The 20,562-nt window shown below is 33.3% G+C and overlaps 3 protein-coding genes across 3 annotated transcripts; 1 reads left to right on the top strand and 2 right to left on the bottom strand.

The window, feature by feature from the left end:
* Positions 1 to 221: 221 nt before the first annotated feature.
* LOC132283686 (magnesium transporter MRS2-1) lies at positions 222 to 10,522 on the bottom strand. The gene is made up of 5 exons (XM_059785684.1): positions 9,781 to 10,522; positions 5,183 to 5,311; positions 4,753 to 5,088; positions 4,617 to 4,664; positions 222 to 626 (listed from the first exon to the last, which is right to left on the bottom strand). Exons 1-5 carry the CDS (start codon positions 10,381 to 10,383, stop codon positions 396 to 398), a joined length of 1,347 nt encoding a protein of 448 aa, XP_059641667.1. The 5' UTR covers positions 10,384 to 10,522; the 3' UTR covers positions 222 to 395.
* A 1,456-nt stretch (positions 10,523 to 11,978) lies between these two features.
* On the top strand, positions 11,979 to 15,846 carry LOC132281923 (uncharacterized). Its single transcript, XM_059783575.1, has 4 exons — positions 11,979 to 12,445; positions 12,576 to 12,787; positions 14,831 to 14,894; positions 15,810 to 15,846. The coding sequence occupies exons 1-4, from the start codon at positions 11,979 to 11,981 to the stop codon at positions 15,844 to 15,846; spliced, it is 780 nt and encodes a 259-aa protein (XP_059639558.1).
* A 2,019-nt stretch (positions 15,847 to 17,865) lies between these two features.
* LOC132285309 (chaperone protein dnaJ 8, chloroplastic-like) lies at positions 17,866 to 19,638 on the bottom strand. Its single transcript, XM_059787478.1, has 3 exons — positions 19,046 to 19,638; positions 18,521 to 18,589; positions 17,866 to 18,281 (listed from the first exon to the last, which is right to left on the bottom strand). The coding sequence occupies exons 1-3, from the start codon at positions 19,283 to 19,285 to the stop codon at positions 18,090 to 18,092; spliced, it is 501 nt and encodes a 166-aa protein (XP_059643461.1). The 5' UTR covers positions 19,286 to 19,638; the 3' UTR covers positions 17,866 to 18,089.
* Positions 19,639 to 20,562: the final 924 nt, after the last annotated feature.

Here is a 20,562-nt window from a genome sequence, read left to right as displayed (position 1 = left end):
GCATGTTAAGAGCCTCATCTCTAAATAATACAATCAAACACAACCTGGTGATGATTAGCGTATAATCTTGAGTCATCCTCCGCTTTTTTAAAAAAATGGGATCAAAATCATTGTAACATATTTTCAAGTTGCCAGCTATGCAATCTGGCAGAAGTGCCCTGCTAATATAGATCCTGGTTTAACTCTTTTGAAACATATATACAGGAATTTGGTAAATGAAATTTATACAATTGAAAAATTGAGGCTAAATTTTATATATAGAATTGCTCGAAAAAGAGAGCAACCTTTTCATTTCCTATTTTTCCATTGGTCTACCAAGTAACACAAGTAAATAATGACAATTAATAATACTTGTAGCATTTCCCAGCTTCACCGATTGTGATTTCCTTCACAGTCTACAGCGGCATCAGTCTTCTATGCTTGAAAAACCAACAAAATGAAAAAAATATGACAAACCCTGTTATTCCTGTGATTATTAGGACCCACTTGAATGCACTTGGGTCTTCAAACAACGGTATTTCAAAATTCATGCCAAATATCCCTGCTACCACTCCAAAGATGGCAACAACAAATGTTGCAGTCGTAAGCAGCAGCTCGAATTGAATAAGCTGGTTACGGACATTATCCTGCAAGCAAAAAATCTCAATCAATTGTCAATGATCTTTTAGTTTTTAAGCCCAAAAAAATGCAGTTGAAGATCATGGGGAAAAGAAAAAAAAGATCATGGTGAAGTATTTCCTTCATTAAACGGATGTTTCTCTCTTGTTTCAGATCATGCAAGGCTTTTTAAACCTACAAACAGGGATGTATTAGAAGTCTCAAGACTTCAGGAGAGAACTTGAACAGATAGGGAACTCTATTGATAATAAGTCACTTGGTGGATTACACACACCGAGTTAGGGATGGGTATATCCGCCGGTTGCATAAGGTAGACTTCAGCTATATCTTTAAACTGGTAACTTTAATGACACTGTGCACAGGAATATCAGTGTATAAAAGAGTATACGATGCTCTGAAACTTCTTCTTAAGTTGTGCAGACTAAGGAGCTATTCCAATAAGATATGGTTGGTCCATTCGGCTGATGAGACCTACTGCACCCGATATATTTTTTAGAGTCACAACCAGTCACAACCATCCCAAAAAGAGCGATCTACCTCGAAACTCAATCCAAGCAGTGCATTGACCGATGCAATTTTTATCAGTTCCTGGGAAGAATACTTTCTAAACTTTTATCTAATATTTATTTTTTTTGCAAATCACATTATTTTATATAATTTAGGGCAAAATGAAAAAATAAAAATAAAAAATCTCAATAATCAACTTCTGGCAACTAACCCCCTTGTAATCAATTTGGCAATTGACCTCTGTACTTGTACAAATATTTGCAATTAAGGACAATACATAACTATGCCGTTAACACTTAAGAATGTTGTAAAAGTAGCAAACTTCCCTTGACATAGAAATAGAGAAGGGAAAAAAAGAGAGGAAATATTTAACCCAATCTAGGATATAATCGTCATTTAGCCAAAATTATATGCTACGTACTATTCATAAACTAATGGCATAGGGACAGAAAGGAAATAATTGCAATTTTTTTTGTAAGTTTAGGGACACTAGTTTCCAAAAGTTAATAGTTCACGGTTTTTTGCATTTTGCCATATAATTAAATTTTTAACATCTATTTAATCTTAGGGGAATCCCAACAATATTAACAGTAGGAAGAAAAGATTTAGTATTACACATTCATTCTGTTGGTTCAACATGCTTGATAATTATGTTGACTTGATAATTCTATCACAAATACATTTTAATGTAACAATAAAGAGCAATACAGTGTATTCCTTTCTAACAATGAAACACTTGTGTGCATGGAAATTATATCCTCATCCCTTCTTAAAATAAAATAAAAGATGGGTTAGTGTGGATGAGAATGCAATTTTTTTTTTTTTTTAAACTGATGATTTTGAAGATGTTACACACTCATTCACTGGCCATTATATAGGTGATAGTTATATGCAGAATCATGCTACTCTAACTAAGAGAAATAGCCAAAGAAGAGACCGTAATTCTTTAGCCATTTGATGCATTGATGTGCGGCCATGTGGGTCCCAAACGGCTAAAACAATTCCGGTTATGGGCCACACATCAATGCATCAAACGGCTAAAAAAAATTCGGTGTCTACCTTCGGCTGTTTGTTTCAATTTAAAAAAAATAGTAAAATGACAATGTTGAAGGATTAAAATATTAAGTTACACCATCTCTAACAGCTTAAGCTTTTAGAGTAGATGGTTGTTAACATAATATCAAAGCAGGCAAGGTCTTATATTCAAACCTCACCTTCAATGTGATAATTAAAATTGACACGTGTTGGACCAAAAGAAGGTCACACGTGAGGCGGGTTGTTTAAGGATTTAAATATTAAAATTACACCCCCTCTAACAACTTAAGCTTTTAAAATAGATGGTTGTTAACAAAAAGAAATGAAGGGCCACAAATGGGTTCTTCGAATTTCCAGTGACATAGACCTTTCATAACAAATTGGCCGTTATGGGGGTGTAAATTAGTGGGCATTTCTTGCTCACTAAATGCTGGTGGTTTCACAAAATTCGAATACAATCTCTCTCTCTCTCTCTCTCTCTCTATATATATATATATATATATATATATATGTCTGTATTATGTAAGTATATTAAATCCTAGGACCTAACAAATTCTCTCTCCGCAAATCAAAGATGACTATAGTTTTAACCTTCGATCATTGACAAACCTTTTAATTCATACTCTTCTAACCATCGATGGATCAAGACAAAGGTCTTCTATCAAAAATAAAGATTAAGTTGTAATTGTCCGAGTGAAAGACTCTGAGTGTATCGTCAATCTAAGACAGCAAAATGCATTTTAAGACATTGTTTTGAGGAGTTTTGAGGTTTGTACTCAGTCCTATTCTCTGTTTTCAATTGCTGAATGGCTGATGTGTCTAAGCATTGGGCTTATCATATCCCCAAACCCAATAAGATGGGGACATGGCCAACTATTCATATTATTTAATATTTTTCAATTAGTTTTTAGGGAAAAATAATATTTTCACTTTTTTTGGACATATATATATATATATATTGTAAAATTATATTGTTGAATATTACTTGTTAGGTACATATCCAACCATACATGTTGGACACATACCATACAAATCAAATGGAGATATTTCATGTCATGTGTTGGTGGGTATTTCATGGATTTTTGAAGAGTTTATGTAACACATAGTAAGAGATAGAGATATGCTGCTGAAAAGAGGGGGAGGGGGAGGGGATGACGATGACCTTAAATTTACAACCACCACCAAAATATAATTTATGCGAGAATGACAAGAAACTTGGGAAAGGATAATGGGGGAAGTATGGGAGACTAATGGTGCCTTTTTGTGTTTGGGAGACCTCAATCAGATTGTGTCCAGAAGATTTGGTGGACAGGGTAACTAGAAAGCCCAAGAACTAGGTTATGGGAACAAATGAACCACAGAAAGTTTGTGAGTGGACATGCACTATAAAATCGTAGTGACTTATTGTTTATCACTATGGTGGAAGTGCATGTAACCCTGTAACGATTGGAAGATAAAATTTATCCTAATCCCTTAACAAACCTGACAAGTGTGATGTCTGACTTGAAGAATCATGCTTGATAGCCACCTATATGAGAATGAAAGGGGCTATTCCTTACAAGGATTGGACTGATTCTCAGGAGTGCTCATGAAACTGGAATAAAGAACAAAACTGTGATGTGCTAGCATGTGAAGCTTGTATGATAGCACTTAAAATGTATAAGGGCGATGTTCTAACTTTGTCCAGTTGTATCTGAGTGTGTGTTGATTTTTTATTAAAATAGGTGACAGATTGATAGTGTAATATCATAGAAGACCAAAGATTCCATTACTACTGGTCTTCAATCACAACTAATCCAACTTTAAATGAAAATTATAACTAGTTAATGTTTAACTCCAGATTTATACCATAGTAAATTTGAATTTATGACCAATTTAATTTCTGAATTTATTCTACCTGTAACAGTTACCTCCTCACTCCTATAAATTTAGGCTCTCACCCCTATAAATTTAGGTTCTCACCCCTCTCCAAAATAGCCTTTAGGCACTCATTTTTTTTATTTTTTTTTATTTTTGGGTAAATAGCCTTTAGGCACTCTTGTTGTTCTCTATAATATTTTAAAATTTTCAGGGCAAAGCACTTTGTCAGGTGAAGCTTCTACTTTCCTTGTGCAGGCTAACATAAGGTGCAGCAAGAAATGTTTCCTGAAGGTAATGTACTGCAATCTAGTGCACTATATACTTTTGTGAAAGTCTTTTCCGTTTTTGAAGAAAGCGACCCACTTCGTGCCTCAACCCAAGCAATATGTTTCCCTTCCTATTATTTTTACCAAAAAAAAAATGCAAACTTGTTTTGAGGTAATATGAATACTCCCTAAAGTTGTGAGAGAGAGAGAGAGAGAGATTGGATCTGTCTAAATCAATTAAACTGACTCAATTTTAGAGTTTAATAAGAATGAATACCATCAGAATTTAGTGTGGTTGTTTTCACAGAAGAAAAAGGAGCGGATACATACCAGCTGAATGTTAATGAAATCCTCTGTATCATCAATGTACTCCTTCAGCTGAAATGAAGTAGAGAAGTAATTGACAAACTGTTTCTGTATTAAGCAAGGGTATAATATAACAGAACAGAGTGAGTATTGCAGATACCGAAGTCAGCTTGTTGAGGGTGCTGTCAATGACGACAAAGTAAGCCTCCAACAACATCTCTAGCTCTTCTATACTATCTGTAGCACTTTCTGTACTTCTCATGCTGTCATGCCTGCTCCTTGCGATGCTCAAGCTTTTCTCGAGCTTCCTAGAATCTGGGGGCGAAGAGACAGGAGAAACTGGAGCAGAAACAGACAACGCACCATCAGTTGATCTGAATCCCATCAAAGATTGATCACCATAAAATGATGATTCCATCCGCTTTTTCTTCTCAGTGAGATACATTTCAGCCATATCTCCATCGTCATCCATTAGCTGCTCTATCTCATCTCTAACCTATTTGAATGAAAGAAAAAATGGAGACAAAAATGTTAGAATTGGGCCACCATTTGTGTGCATAAAATAGTAAAACTATTAGAAAACTCAATACCTTTTGAACTCTCCTAGTCAATGCAACAAGTCTGCTTTTCAATCGACGAACACGTTCCAAGTTTAAGGTACTGATCTTTGACGTAAGTTCATCTAGCAGCGGATATGCTTCAATTTCTAATTCTGCTGCCTGATCAATTCGAATTGTTGCCAAACCCACAGTTAGATTAACGTTCAATTACAGAATACGACCAGAAAACCTTGATATCTTCATAATTGCATATAAAATTGGAAGTCCAAGTATGAAAAACATAGTTCTCCACAGATTATTATGTCATTTCGATTTTAGACAGTCTAATAATCAAATTTGTTCTAACTTCCACTCTACCTTTAGCATTTTGCTTGTACATAATACATGTGTAAATTCCCAAGTGAACCAGTTCATTGTACAGGTTATGCTGCATCTCATTATTTGATAAAGTTGGTTGGATATAAATAAGCAGCTGGAAATTCAATGAAACGCATGATGAATTGCGTAATGAAAATCAGTTTGTATTATTTCGGTGGGTAGAAAGAAATAATGATGCATATGAAATATGATTCCCTTTTCAATATATATATATATATATATATATGTCAATACATTTTTTATCATCATATACATTATCTGAATTATATCATTAAAATTATAAATAATAACTCAAATATGTCAATTCCGAATAGACACAAACTTTCGTAAATGTATTTTAAACAGACCACAAATTATCTTGAAAAGGTACCCGTAAACTACTATTTCTATTCAAGCTTATATAAACGATCCAAGTACACTTACAAACAATTGTTCTATTTGTCCTGATACTCTCTCTATCTCTCTCATATCAATATTATAACTACTCTACTCATATCATTTTATAGTAATATTATTAACATTTAATAAAGAATTACACTTGAAATCAAACTCTACTGATGAGCACAAAGTGTTTAAAATGGGATTGAATTATACTCCCTCCGTCCCACAAAAAGTGTCCACCTTTCTAATTTTGGCTGTCCCAATTCAAAATCTAATATACTATTTTTTTAATATTTCTAATTTACCCTCCTTGCCTTGAAATTTTAAAAGCACGTGGACCCACCATAGAAGGGTACATTTGGAAATTCATTCCCTACCACTATAATAAAAAAACATTAAAAACTACATTCTTAAAAAGTTATAATAAAAAAACATTCCCTACCACTATAATAAAAAAAGGTTAAAAACTACATTCTTAAAAAGTTACATTCCCAAAAAGGAACATTTTTTGTGGGACCGAGGGAGTATATAATATATACGATGTTATTTTTATATCAATGTTGTAAATTTTTATTTGAGATTGTGGTTGGGAAAAGCATGTGATTGGTAATTGTACATAAAGTCAATTAAGTATCAAAATTGAAATCAAACTCCATTAATAACTAACACTATATCAAATACAAAATTTAATATATATATGTATATATAACATATCATATTAATTTGTATATTATACACATGCAATTAATTAAAAATGAAAATGTTGTTCTAATTTCAATGGAAAAACAATCCACAAAAGATAAGTATTCAGTTTAAAACATACCTCTTTGCCTAGTCATTAACTGAGGCTCCCGGCACTGTTTTACACTCTCTTCACCCAGTATTTTACAAATTATAATATCACAATTACAACAATGGGAGAAAGGAAAGCTTTGACTAAATCTTAGTTCTCTTGGCTCCATTTGTTTTTAAAGTTTAACCTATATTTATTAAAAGAAGAAAAGAGAAAAAAGAAAAGGAAACAAAATAAGAAGTATATCTAATGTTTAGATGCAAAAGGGAGAAGATAAAGTAAAGCAAAGCTAAGTTTCTAGCCATTCGAGGTTTTCTTACCGAAGACTTCTTTCTGTGATCTGAACCAGGATCTATTTTCAGATATAAAAGTTCTGTTTGCCTTTCCGAATTTATTTTGCATGTATAAGTCTGTGCATGATATGGGAACTACCCCACACAAAGAAAATGAAATGCACGACATAAATGATAAATCAAACATGAGTTTCATAAAAGGCAAGAACACTCTCTCACAACATACTCACACAAACACAAACAAACAAACACACATACAGAATCAAATCTGAAGATCTTTTCATGCATTTGGGTTTAAAGATTCAAAGTTTCTTAAGATTCCATAAGAAGAAGACTACAATGTAGGGGCTGATGTCTACCTATCTACCTAGAAGCCTAGGATTACATACTAAATAGGAAACCTCAAGTTCCAAAAAAAAAAGGGGAAGGAAGCAGTTGGAACTGGAATATAACAACACTGCCAAATGTATGTGGAAAACTTTAGTAAAGTACCACAGAAACAACTCTGCAAACTCCCGTAATCATGACAATGTACTATGATTTTCTCAAGTGAGTCAGGATTCTTAAAGTAGCATGATGACTGAACAAAAGAAATATAAACGTGTACAATATTAGCTCCAACGAAGCAACTTCACCCTTTCATTCCAATGACAGCATAAAGAATGCCTTCCAAATAAGCTAGGATGTCAAATATCAAACCCCAGTCATTGGAGGAAATGTTTTCTTGCATAGAAAAGAAGTGAAGTAGGAATTGCCACTCTTGGCCTCATTAAATACCATGAGAATATTTTGCATTCTTCTGATCGAAGTACCAATATCCATTAAAAAAGCACATTAATCACTTTAAGAGCACCACTCACCATGATAGGAGCACCAAATGCATGTAGTTAATACCCAAGCCCAATAGCTCACAGATCTTTGTGTACGTCCACTACATGCAGAACCAGATCTAACAAAAGGAACTAGCACCAATTTCAATAATCTTCCTCACTAGACCATTGTTATGAAATTCGTTTCCATTCTCTTGCTTGAGCGCAACATAATAGTAGCAGCTAATTCTAATGTTCCATTGGACTAATAAATGTGCCTTCACGCTTCCTCTAACTCCCACATCACACGCATACAAAGTTTCTCAAAAATTCCATGAGTTTTTGGTTATGCTCACCATAACCCCACTGTAAAGTGAATTCACCAATTGAAGATACAATTTCCCCTTTTTCTATTTTCTTCTTCCGGGCAACCAACATCACATTGCCACAACTCATAACCCTTCACCCTCTCTTTCTCCTCAGTGGAACCTCTACTGCTTCAATTTGTAATATGAAGTTCACCTATCTCTATTCAACACACAGTCCAGACCTCCACCTACAGTTCAGTTGTATTCACCAGATCGAGCAAAAAAACATGGAACTACCCTAAATTACAAAAATCAACCAGAATACAGGCCATTAGAAAAACTCAGCGCATCTCGCTCTAGTGTGCTTTTTTGCTGTTAATGCCATCCTTTTATGGAGGTTACTAATCAGATGTGGGCAACAGATTGAGGTGTGAGTTTTAGCAAGCTAAGTGAAAATATTGAATGCATAGGCAAAAGTATACCGCACTGTCAAGCCCTGGTCCCAGAATCCCAGGCTCGTGACATGAGAGGAAAGAAGTTAAATAGTGATCAGATCAAAATATATAAATTTTTTTATTACATAAATCTACTTACCATTATTATCTTCTATTCCGTTTTAATTTTATTTCACTAGTGCCAATATCTTCTTTTCCACCAGGCTCACTAAAGCCCGTCAGGTCGAAGCAAATTGAAACAGCGAGACTCAAATAATATACGTCACATCGTAAACTCAATTGATCCCATATCAATTTTTTCTCTTTTTTATTTGTTTGGAAATAGCCCAGGTTCTTTACACGTTAGTTCAACCAGGACATAAGCTTCTGAGTATCAAAGGCACATGATATATACATATCTATTCATGTACACAATTCAATTAGGATGAGCTGTGTATTTGAATTTAAGATATGTGTGTACAGGTGCATTAAAAGTCTTATAAAGAAGTTCTTAATACTATCAACATTTTATATATGTATAATACAGACATGTGGGAAAATTAACCTCACCAGCTTCAAGCAAAGCTTAACCTTGTCACTACATTTGCATGGACAATATTTACCGTTTCAATAATCTAATTAGCATAAAAACTAAGGTTTCAGTTGTCCCTATGGCATGCCTCGGTGCACGCCAAAACTATTGCCAGAATTCATCAAGTCTCACTCTCTAAACTATTCATCTACCATAGAGTCAATCGATTAACTTAAACAAAAAAGTAAAACAAGAAAAAGAAGAAAATGACCAGAGTGGTTCCTATATTATTGGCTGAATGAGAGGAGAACAACCATATTTCCTGATAACAGAAGTGTATGGAAAAAAAAGATTGTTTAGGTCCGGCAAGGAGATTAAAGCATTAAATAACAAAAATCCCCACTTACAGACCATTGAATTATACTAAAATCCATCATAATTGAAGACAAAGCAACCCTCTCCAATAACACGGGATATCAAGCTTTTGCCCATACATGCAAACAGATATATACATACATATAGGTAGGTATATAGATGGATATATTTAAGCCATTAGGCAATGATATATATTTGATGAGTATCTACTGCATCCATATTAGGTTTTAGCTTTTGTTCATAATAGATTAAATTTAAACAATTGGGCAGTAATCAATGATGTGGGTATGCCCCACAATTTGGGATTTTTTTCTCGGATACGCACCTGAGAATCAAGAAACGTACAAGCAGCCTCTAGAGCAACTTCAAGAGCCCTAAACTCAAAGGGCAAGTAATCAGGCGATGTATTCCCAAACATATTGTCAAAATTCCGACTACCATTCCCTCTCCGGCTCCGACCCAGTTCAGCACCCTCCGATTGCCAAACCTCACTCACACCCCCACCACTCGTCAATCGCCTCTGCAACTCCACCACATACTGCAACACATAACTGTCAAGAGAATTCAGGAGCAAAACCTCATCAGCGGTGATTATACACCTAATCTGCTCCAAATTCACCACTATCGCCTTCTCTCGACCAAGAATCGTCGATGGGTAGACGAAGAGTGGATCGAGCAAGCGGAGATCGCGAGCGGGGAGGTCGCAGCGACGCATCATGGTGAACTTGTCGACCTCGATGATCTGGGAGTTGCCGAATGCGTCAACGCGAATCCATGAGCGAAGGCCTTGGCCTCGCTTCTTGAGGCCCATAACGTCGACTCCATGGAAGGGTTGACGGCCGGACGCCGACGGACGGTAGGATGTGTCTCGGAGGTTTATGGCCGATGCGGGTTTTGGCGGAAGAAGGCGTTCTTTGAGGTCCGCCATCTGCGAAGGAGGAGTGACTTTGAGTGCTGCAAGAAAACTATACAAGACATAGATAGAACTCTACTGTGCGGGCATGTCCAAAAGTTCAAGCTCAAGAAGAGCAATAAAATATAAAGAAAAAGAGCTCACCGATAAATTGGGCTTACCCATTTCACCAATATAAAAAACATATAAATAATAATAATAATAATAAAATAAATACATAAATAATAAAATAAATAAATAAAAGATAACACTAAGGTGCCACCTCATTATAGCACTAGGATTAATGTACAAATTATGATTTTGATTTTGATTATTTTTTATTTTTTAAATAAATAAAAGGAAAAGAGAAAAGTTACACTAAGTTGCACCTCATTATAGCACTTATGACTAAACAAATTTTGATTTTAATCAATCGGTGTGCTCTTAAATTTTTATTATTCTAATTTTATTTTTTTCATAATTTAATCAAACAGTGTGCTCATATAATTTTGTGTTATATATATATATATATATATATATGTATGTATATGTATAGTAGCAACTAAGTCTATTATGTGGTGTATATATATATATATATATATATGTATGCATATGTATATGTGGTGTATATATATATATATATGTATGTATATGTATAGTAGCAACTAAGTCTATTATGTGGTGTGATGGTAGCCCTCGTGATTGTTGGTTGTTTTCATGAGCTGTTATCTTAAATTATCAACCAAAAAAAAAAAGATACTGTATACACCAATGACACTTTTGTGTGGTCAAGATTTCTTTACTTTGTTTTCAATCATTTTTTTTTTTTTGACAAGACGTTTTTATTTTTATAATATTAATTATTCTAATATTGAAACATAAATTTTTCTTAACTTTTAAAGAATAAGAATTCTTTTATAATTTTATTTCTTCTCTCTAACTTTATTTCTAATTAATTTAATTCGTATATATAAATAAGACGTCCAACATAATCTAAATATATCCAGTGCTAGTGGGCTGAAGTACTGAGTCATTCAGATGAAACCCATTAGGACTTGTGAATTTCAGACCAACGAACCCTAAAACGTAAATGACGAGAACCAACACATCAGGGTTCTCATTTCTCTCTTCGTCACTTCGTGTACGTCTTCCGCAAAAGTCACGAACCAGCTGATCGAGTGCTCTACGACCGGCGACCACTTCCTTATCGGCCACCGGCGATCACATAGGTACATTTTCTCGTCCTCCCATTTCTCTTTCTTCTCCAAATCGAAAACTTTAAAATTCTACCATTCTAAAGTTCTCTGTTTTTTTTTTTTTTTTTTTTGGAGCTTGAATGTCTATATTTAATGTTTGTGAATTTTTCTTTACTTCAAATTTTAAATTGCAACTTGCTATTTGATTACTACACTCCTATTATATTATTATTATTATTATAATTTTTTTTTTTTTTGGGCTAAGTACATGCTGTCAATTTTATTAATTATTGTTTAATCTGTGTTTTGGAATGAAATAGGTCATCTTAAATATTATTTTGAATTTTAGCTATAACATGTTACTATAAGTTCTTTATTCTCTGGGCGTGAGTTTTTAAGTTAATTTGATTATATACGACCAAATTTGAAACAGTTATGAAGAAAAGAAAATTGGAGTTGACATCTCATTCGGAGACAAATGATAATGATGATAGTTCAAAGCAAACTCGACATGATCAATCAATTATTGTCAAGCAGTCAAACCAAGCTCAATGTGACTATAGAATTATTTTGAATTCATCAATTGATTGTATCCGGTTTCTTGTATTGCAAGCACGTGCATTTTGTGACAATCACGAACTTAGCAATCGAGGGCACTTTCTTGAACTTTTGCAATTTCTTGCCAGTCGCAATGAGGTTGTTAAAGGCGAATTAAATAAGGTTCCAGAAGATAGGAAATTAGATGTATATGTGTTTCAAGAAGCCATTGTTAATGCTGCTGCAACAGTGACTATTAATTTTATTATCAGAGATATCGGGAATGCATTTTTCTCTATTATAATTGGTGATTCTCAAGACACATCAAGACACATCGGTGGAGGAGTAAATGGTGGTTGTGCTACGTTATGTGAACAAGAATGGACATATCATTGAGCGTTTTATTGGCATTGTACATGTTAAAGAAATAACTGCTCTTTCGCTTAAGACATCAATTGATGAGTTATTTTCTACACATGGATTGAGCATTTCCAGACTACGTGGGCAAAGTTATGATGGGGTTACTAATATGCAAGGTGAGTTCAACAATCTCAAAATGCTTATTCTGAAGGAGAATGAATTTGTTTATTTTGGTCATTGTTTTGCTTATGAGCTCCAGTTAGCTCTTGTGGCTGTGGCAAAGATTCATATCCATGCCCTTCTTTTCACCTTGGTTGCTAATGTAATGAATGTACTTGGAGCCTCATGTAAACATCATGATGTCATTCAAGAGAAATAAGTTGCCGAAGTTATTGAAGCACTTAACAAAGGCGTACTTTCAAATGAGCAATGCCTAAATCAGAGTACTTCTCTCAAAGATTCTGGTGACACTTGTTGGGGCTCAAACTATGGTACTTTAAGTAGCTTGATTACAATGTTCTCATCTGTAATCGGTGTTCTTAAGATGGATCATATTCTGAAGAGAGATATAAAGCAAATTATCTGTTTGAATCGATGCAATCTTTTAGTTTCCTATTTAGTCTACATTTGATGAGAATTGTGTTGGGAATTACGAATGAATTATCAAAAGCATTACAAAGGAAAAATCAAGATATTGTGAATGCCATTTCCTTAGTCAAAGTATGTAAGTAACGACTGCAAATGATGAGGGAGGATGGGTGCAATTCTTTACTTGTTCTGGTTTCTTCCTTTTGTGAGAGACATGAAATTGATGTTCTAAACATGGATGATATGTTCTTAATTCAAGGATGACGACGACGGCGTAAAGCTCAAGAATTGACAAACTTACATCACGTACTATCGTGATCAGGCACGGACCCAGCAAGTGACCAGGGGGGCCTGCCCCCCTGGATTTTTAATATTTTCATTTTATACCCTAATTTTTTAAAAATTTATGAACATGCCCCCCTTAAAATTACAATTCGCCCCCACTGGATTCTTTTTTTTAGCATTTTATACTTCAAATTTTGATAATTTATGAAGATGCCCCCACTAGAATTATAATTTGCCCCACTGATTTTTTTTTTTTTTCATTTTATACTTTATTTTTTTTTAAATTAATGAAAAAAACCTTATTAAAATTACAAAAATGAACCCATCAAATAATTTTGTACCCACAAATTAAAAAGCCGCCCCCCCTTACAAAATTTTCTAGGTCCGTCACTGATTGTAATGAGTTGTTTTATAAAGTCATAGATATGCAACTTCAAGAGTTAAATAGTCGTTTCACTTAGGCAAGCTATGAGTTACTTCTTTGTGTGGTATGTCTATGTCCAAATGATGCACTCTTTGCTTTTGACAAGCAAAAATTAATTCGCCTTGCTCAATTTTATCCAAAAGAATTTTGTATAATTAAGCTCATGAAACTTGATGATCAACTTGAGAATTATATTCTTGATGCGCGCTCTAGTAGTAGCTTTGAAAGATTGAAAGGGATTGCTGCTCTTGCAAGAAGAATGGTTGAGACACAAAAAGTCGAGATATATTCGTTGGTGTATTTGCTTGTGACGTTGGCGTTGATATTACCAGTGGTGTCTACCACTGTGGAGAGGGCATTTTCTATTATGAATATTGTAAAAAATGAATTGTCCAATCGAATGAAAGATCAATGAATGAATGATAACTTGGTTATAAATACGAAAGACATGTTTTATAGCATAAATAATGAGGTTATCATGCAACACATGGAAGAAACTTGAGAAACTGTCAAGGGCATTTGTAATTGTATGAGAATATTATCAATCAATCGATATTTAAGTTCCTATATTTGTCATAGTAGTTGAGAAAAAATTTATTTTCTCATGTTCAATGTTTCTGACTCTGTCATTTATTGTTTGTAGTGTAACTTTGTAGTTCATTATTGTTGTTCTTATATACCATATAATTTCTGATTTTTTTTTTTTTTTTTTTTTTTTTTTTTTTTTCAGTCTTCTTAATTTTCTTTTTCTAAATTTTGTATAATTAGTTGTGTATTATCTGAATATTCTTATGCTGCTTCTCTCCTATGGTGCCCAAAATATTAGTAGTGGCGTGATGGTTTACTATATACAGGGGAAGATATAATTTTAATAAAATTTGAAGTTAACGATCTCTTCAGAGCAATGGATCGAGGTAAAAATAGGTGAACTTTAAAAGTTAGATGGGTGATACAATTTTAGCATTTTTTGAAGTCTATATAAACAAACTTATTTTTTTAGGTTCTGTTCCTTTTAATTGGTTTAAGCTACTATTGGAACAGAGTATTTCTTAGTATTTGGGGTTCGTTATATTTTTGTTCCTACTTGTGCCAGGTTTTTCATCCAACTTCAACCAAATGATTCTTCATGAACATCCATGGGATGCTTATGTAAGGAGGTGAGTTCTATATCATCGCTTTTGGATATTGGTCATGGTGAACAAAAAATAACAACAATAATCCATGTAAACACCCTGAAATCTTATTTGAAAAAAGATAAAACAATATAAAAATAATTTGAATGCTTTAATATAATAATAAAGGGTAAAGTATTTAAAAAAAAAAAACAAAAAAAAAAAACCTGATATATAAAAATTGTGCAAGAAACACCCTCATTTTTTAAAAAGTGCATATAAATTCCTATATTTTGCAAATTTGTAGCAAAATTGCCCCTGATCGACAATTTTGGGTATTTCAGTCTTTGATTATTCTTATTATTATTTTAATAAAAACCCCAAATTTATATTTTATTTTTTATAAAAATCCCAAATTTATAAAATCAGTATTTTTTTTATTTTTATTTTGTCTTAAGGGCATTTTAGGTGTTTTAATTTTTAAATTGAAGAATTGTCCTTATTTGTTTAATTTGAAAAATATATAGGTTTTTTTTTTTTTTTTTTTTTTTTAACACTATGGTGGTATTTGCACATTTTGTATATCGCTGTAGAATTTTTTACACTTTACCCAACAATAAAAGGTAAATATCTATTTGTGTATTTTTGACACTTATCTAGGATAGAAAGTCTATGGAGCATTATTTTTTTATATTGATTATATATATATATATATATTAGGGTTAAATTCACAAAACTTTTTTTCTACTTTCATTTTTTTTATTATTTTTTTTTGACACTTGCACTATTAAATTGATCAAACCATTCTCTTCCTGTTAATTCTGGATTAAACTAAACGGTAATATGATGTATGGGTAAATCACCCCTTTCACTTCAAATATTGTCCTCCTTGGGATCACAATTAAGATGTGGGGAACTACATAAATATGGGCTCTTGTCTCTTAAATGATCACTGGACAGGTGGACTAATAGCCTAATTCCATCAATCATCTTCTGAAAAATATTGGTAAATTGCACCAGACCTCTCTTGTTATTAAAAAGTTGCAAAATACCCCTCTATTATTATTTGCGGCAACAGACACCCTCCATAAACTAAAAGTTGCAAATTACCCATTATAAGAAAATTGAAATATTTGGTGTTAAAGTAGTACAAACGTGAAACATAGACTGATTATTTTGACGAAAATAACCTTACACACACCCATTTTACAATTTGTAGGTGTGGCTACAGACATTCAAGGTTTCTTTTGGTGGAAAATCCAATGAGATTGAACACAATCCCAAAAAGGAAAAGCACTTGGACATCAAACAATCCCAAAAAAAATGGACTAATCAACAATCAATACATTACCACATTCCATGGCTGCTAACTGTAACATATTAAAGGCAAGCCCAAGCTGCCAAACTTGTGCTCCGTGATCCGATCCGTCTCCTCCGCCATATTTACAGTCAAATGATTCTTCCAGTCCCCAACCTTTCCCTTCCTAAAGCATTCCGGTCATGTTCACAGTCAATTCGCTCAAATTCTGGAAACTACACAAGTTTATGATTTTTTGTACTGTGCCCTCCTTTTCTTCCTCCAATGAGAAAGCATACCCCATGAACTCGGCCAATCTTTTCACATAAGACTCGGTGTCTCGATCTCATTACATCTTCATATTTCAGGACGAGTACCCTCTCGGGCCACTCACTTTCCAGTACCCTATAACATGATCCCAATAGGGTCCATAGAAAGATATTCCTTTGCAGAACAATTACAAAGACAAATAAAAAGAAGAGAACTTGTACAAAGACACACCGGTTCGGAGAACTATTTGTTCTATCAACTAAGTTTAGTTAGTTACTCTCAATTACCGTTCCAAATAACTTCCAATCCTATGATTTGAGGCCCAGTTCTTGGTTGAGTCTGTTGCGTCTTCTGGGCCAGTCTGATTTTTGAGAAAGCACAGCCAACCCAGGCCATGGTGACCTCGGGCTGAGCCGAAACAGGACTCAATTCGGGCCAGCTTTTTGAAGCCTATTTTCTCCATTTCATTTTATTATTTATTTATTTTTATCAGAAAGTGTTAGTGAAGCAATTTCTCAAACTTTATTTGTCAACACTATTCAATAAATAGATATATATATAATTTACCTGTCCCATGTCTAGTGTTTATATATGAAAATCCAACTTTCTAATGAAGCAGATTTAATACATTCCACAGTAGAAATAATTAGATTTTTCAAAAGTTACAATCCAAGAGTTTAAAACATTGATTTGTTTTTCCAAATTGCAAAGAAATCTACATGTACATTTGACTTTGTCAACGTTTCTTACGAGAGTTTCAAAAATGAAAAAGATGTTTTTGATATATAATTGCTTGTCCTGTTTTCCCTGGTTACAATGATGAAGAGGGAGACTACAATGAGGTCAGCTTCATGATAATTAACATCATCGCTGTATTTTTTTTTTTTTATATATATAAAAAGTCAATATACTTCAAAATAAAATAGTATAAACGATTACTATGGTAAAATTAATTCAAAAAACAAAAACGAATAAAAAAGAAAATTTTGACTTTATGTGATTTATTTTAAATAAACTTTGATACAAAATTTAATATTGTATAATCTTCGTATGCAATTTGATATTTCGCATGATTTGTACCCAAAAAAAAAAAAATTAAAAATAGGAAACTCATTCCATACACAACAAAACACACATGCCCTTTTCGTGACTTTTTTCCATGCATGGTAGACATAAGACTTTCAAGGACCAATCAATGATTGTACATCTGTCCCCTTAGCTATAAACCTGTGTTATTTCATCTGCATCCATCCCAATATTATAAACGTGTCTTAATGCATATACATCCGTCCCAATATTATTGTTGTCCAATTACGCGAGTCACAGTTTATAACCATTGTATTAGAACGAAAATAGTAATTTATTAATATTTTGAATTTAAAATTAAAAAAAAAAATTAATTAAAATATTGATGCATGCTCTCACTAAAAAGTGTATTTGAAATTAATCTCGAAGCAAAAGGTTTGAGACTAAAATATTTTTATTGCATCTTTTCATATTACATAAAGTAATTACAGCTAGTAAATTGTAATTATATAGTATCATATAATCAAATATGTACAGATAGAATAAACAATGAACACCCACTTAATTACACAAGTGATTGACTTTTGTGGGTGATGTAACTCGGCAAATGATATATATATATATATATATACACAATTATGTACAATTTAGATATAAGGATTAATATGAGAGGAGTAATCGCGAATTCCTGCTCCTTCCCATCCCATCCATTCTTCCCACAAGTCCCAATCAGGGTCGTCCATCCCTCTCATGGGCTCATCCATCCCGGCATCATCGTACGGCTCATACGATTCCATCTCTGATGTTATTGGATCTCCTCTCAAATTACTCATCACAGTCTGCATCATCATAGCAATTTCATCTACAAATTATTAGGCTAAACACAATGCTTCAAACATAAACAAGGCGATCAAATTTTAAATCCAAATAAACACTCAAAAGATTTTCTACTCCTTAGTGTTTATTTGGCTTTTTTAAAAAATAATAATAATAATAATAAAGACAATTGGCTGAAAAAAAAAAAAAAAAAATACTCCGTAATTAAAAAATGGGGGTATTAAAGAGTGTGATAACGTACATCATAAGCTTCGTTAATGAGGTGAAACTGGACCCCACAATTGCTTCCTTTGCAGACGTCCGGATGATACTGAAATTCGATCAAAGCCAATCAATTAATAAGGTCCCACCAGTAATAATATTATACAAATTTTTTGTTTCTTTTTTAAAGGCCTATTTAGTATATATATATATATATATATATATATATATATATATATTACTTTTTAAAAAAAAAGTGATAAAAGTTTTGTGATGGAGAGATTACGTGATGTGCGCAGTGTGTAAAGTATAAACTAGATCAAAACCACCAAAATTCATTGGGCAGCGAAGAGAGGGAAAAAATAAATATCCAAAAACCAAAAATGAACAAATATTTTGATCCCCAGATAAAAAGTAAGAATATTTGATCAGTTGGGCTTTTTTCATTTAAGTTCCAGAAAAGAAATTGTCAACTCCTTGCATCATATATATATATATATGTATATATATGTGTGTGATTAAAATTATATATGCGCGTGTGAAGAGAAATGTGAAGGAATAATACCTGTAGAGCAAGTTGTCTAAAAGCTTTCTTGACTTGAGATTCAGAAGCACCAGGATGAATCCTAAGAGTTGTGTAGGGATCACTACTCATATTCATGGTGGAAGAAGAATTAAAAACACAGCAAACCCTAACCCTATTTTTATTATTATTTCTCATCATCTTCTTATTTTTTGCTGATTCCTTCAATTGAATCCAAGAAGAAGAAGATCCATTAATCATCGCACCACAACTACTCGCCATTCTCAGCAAACCAGCTCAAGGACTGATATGTCAAAAACTCACCAAATTAATTAACACAATCGTACTGATACAACAACAATTTCTCTCTCTGTATCTCTGATCTATCTATCGATCTATCTAAATAGATATATATAGAGAGAGTGTGTGAATGAAAAGTTGAATATACAAAATAGAGGCTTTGAATAGTAAAACCAAGCGGATACGGCAAGCATATGGAAAATGAAATTTTGAAGGGTTGAATACTCAGACAACGGAAATGTTATTACATTAATGGATGGAAGGACTATTCAAAGGGCGTGAACTGTATGTATGTATTATATAATAATATAATATATTTAGCAGTACAAGTGTGTGTATATATATATATATATATATATATATAAAAGAGAGGGAGAGAGAGAGAGAGAGGGGGAAACGAATGGTGGTGACTGAGTGAGGGAGGGGGTCAGGTAAGATGGGCGGTCCTTATCCGTGTGTGGGGTCGTTGTGGATGGACGTGACGTGTCTTATTTGGTGGAGAGTCTACTTGACTTGATCCGGCTTTTTGTATCTTTTTTTGGTCCTAGTCAGAATGGATTAGGATCGGAGTTTCTCAATTCTGGGTATATTTTCCGGGTATATTCCTTTTCTCGAGGTCGTGTTCGATTATGCCTTCCCTCAAACAATTCTTATGCTCCGTTTTCATAAAAATGAAGGAAAAAAAAAAAAAAAAATTCTTGAGTATACTCGTCCCTCCGGCACATGGTATGATGTTTTTCACTTTCAACTAGAGCCTGCATGATTTTACTTTTTAATTTTATCTTCAAAATGTTTCATACCAATTGGATACATACATAACACTTACCAATTGGATACAAACATAACACTTTCCCTTTCTATCGATGTAGGATTGTGCACATATAACTCGACCAGTGTGATAGTCTGTCAATGCCTCTCACACCCGATTCATAAAATCGCCATTATAAAAGTTTTAAAATTATAAAACTTTTTTTATAATTAACAATTTCAAATTTTTTCTCCTCACAAACAAAATAAGGTATTATCTCATTATATTTCCTTTTATCCAACCAAACAAAAAGAGAGAATGATACAATTTATTTTGTAGGGATGTCTCATTCATATCTTTTTCTTTCCCTTCCATCCAATTTTCTTCATTCCTATCAAATGGAACATTACATTTGTCGCTTTCACGCTCCCCTTTCGCTTGATGTGAATTAGATTTTGCCTCATTTCTATTTTTGTGGAGTAGTAATCCTACGATTTTCCAAATTGATAAT

This window comes from Cornus florida, unplaced genomic scaffold (assembly GCF_030987335.1).
Source record: "Cornus florida cultivar Cherokee Brave unplaced genomic scaffold, ASM3098733v1 CherokeeBrave_3.0.0_Hap2_Chr11, whole genome shotgun sequence".
NCBI lineage: Eukaryota > Viridiplantae > Streptophyta > Magnoliopsida > Cornales > Cornaceae > Cornus > Cornus florida.
Note: the sequence above shows the minus strand (reverse complement) of the source record. Positions and strands in the feature narration are given on the sequence as shown.

Coding starts and splice junctions, on each gene's coding strand:
- LOC132285309 (XM_059787478.1), bottom strand. CDS start 19,285: ATGGCGAGTAGTTGTGGTGCGATGATTAATGGATCTTCTTCTTCTTGG. Junction 18,590..19,045: donor TTAGACAACTTGCTCTACAG/GTATTATTCCTT, acceptor ATCGAATTTCAG/TATCATCCGGACGTCTGCAA. Junction 18,282..18,520: donor TCATTAACGAAGCTTATGAT/GTACGTTATCAC, acceptor ATGATGATGCAG/ACTGTGATGAGTAATTTGAG.
- LOC132281923 (XM_059783575.1), top strand. CDS start 11,979: ATGAAGAAAAGAAAATTGGAGTTGACATCTCATTCGGAGACAAATGAT. Junction 12,788..14,830: donor GAATGTACTTGGAGCCTCAT/GTAAACATCATG, acceptor TACTTGTGCCAG/GTTTTTCATCCAACTTCAAC. Junction 14,895..15,809: donor TGGGATGCTTATGTAAGGAG/GTGAGTTCTATA, acceptor ATCACTGGACAG/GTGGACTAATAGCCTAATTC.
- LOC132283686 (XM_059785684.1), bottom strand. CDS start 10,383: ATGGCGGACCTCAAAGAACGCCTTCTTCCGCCAAAACCCGCATCGGCC. Junction 5,312..9,780: donor GTACGTTTCTTGATTCTCAG/GTGCGTATCCGA, acceptor CGAATTGATCAG/GCAGCAGAATTAGAAATTGA. Junction 627..4,616: donor ATTTCATTAACATTCAGCTG/GTATGTATCCGC, acceptor TTTTGCTTGCAG/GATAATGTCCGTAACCAGCT.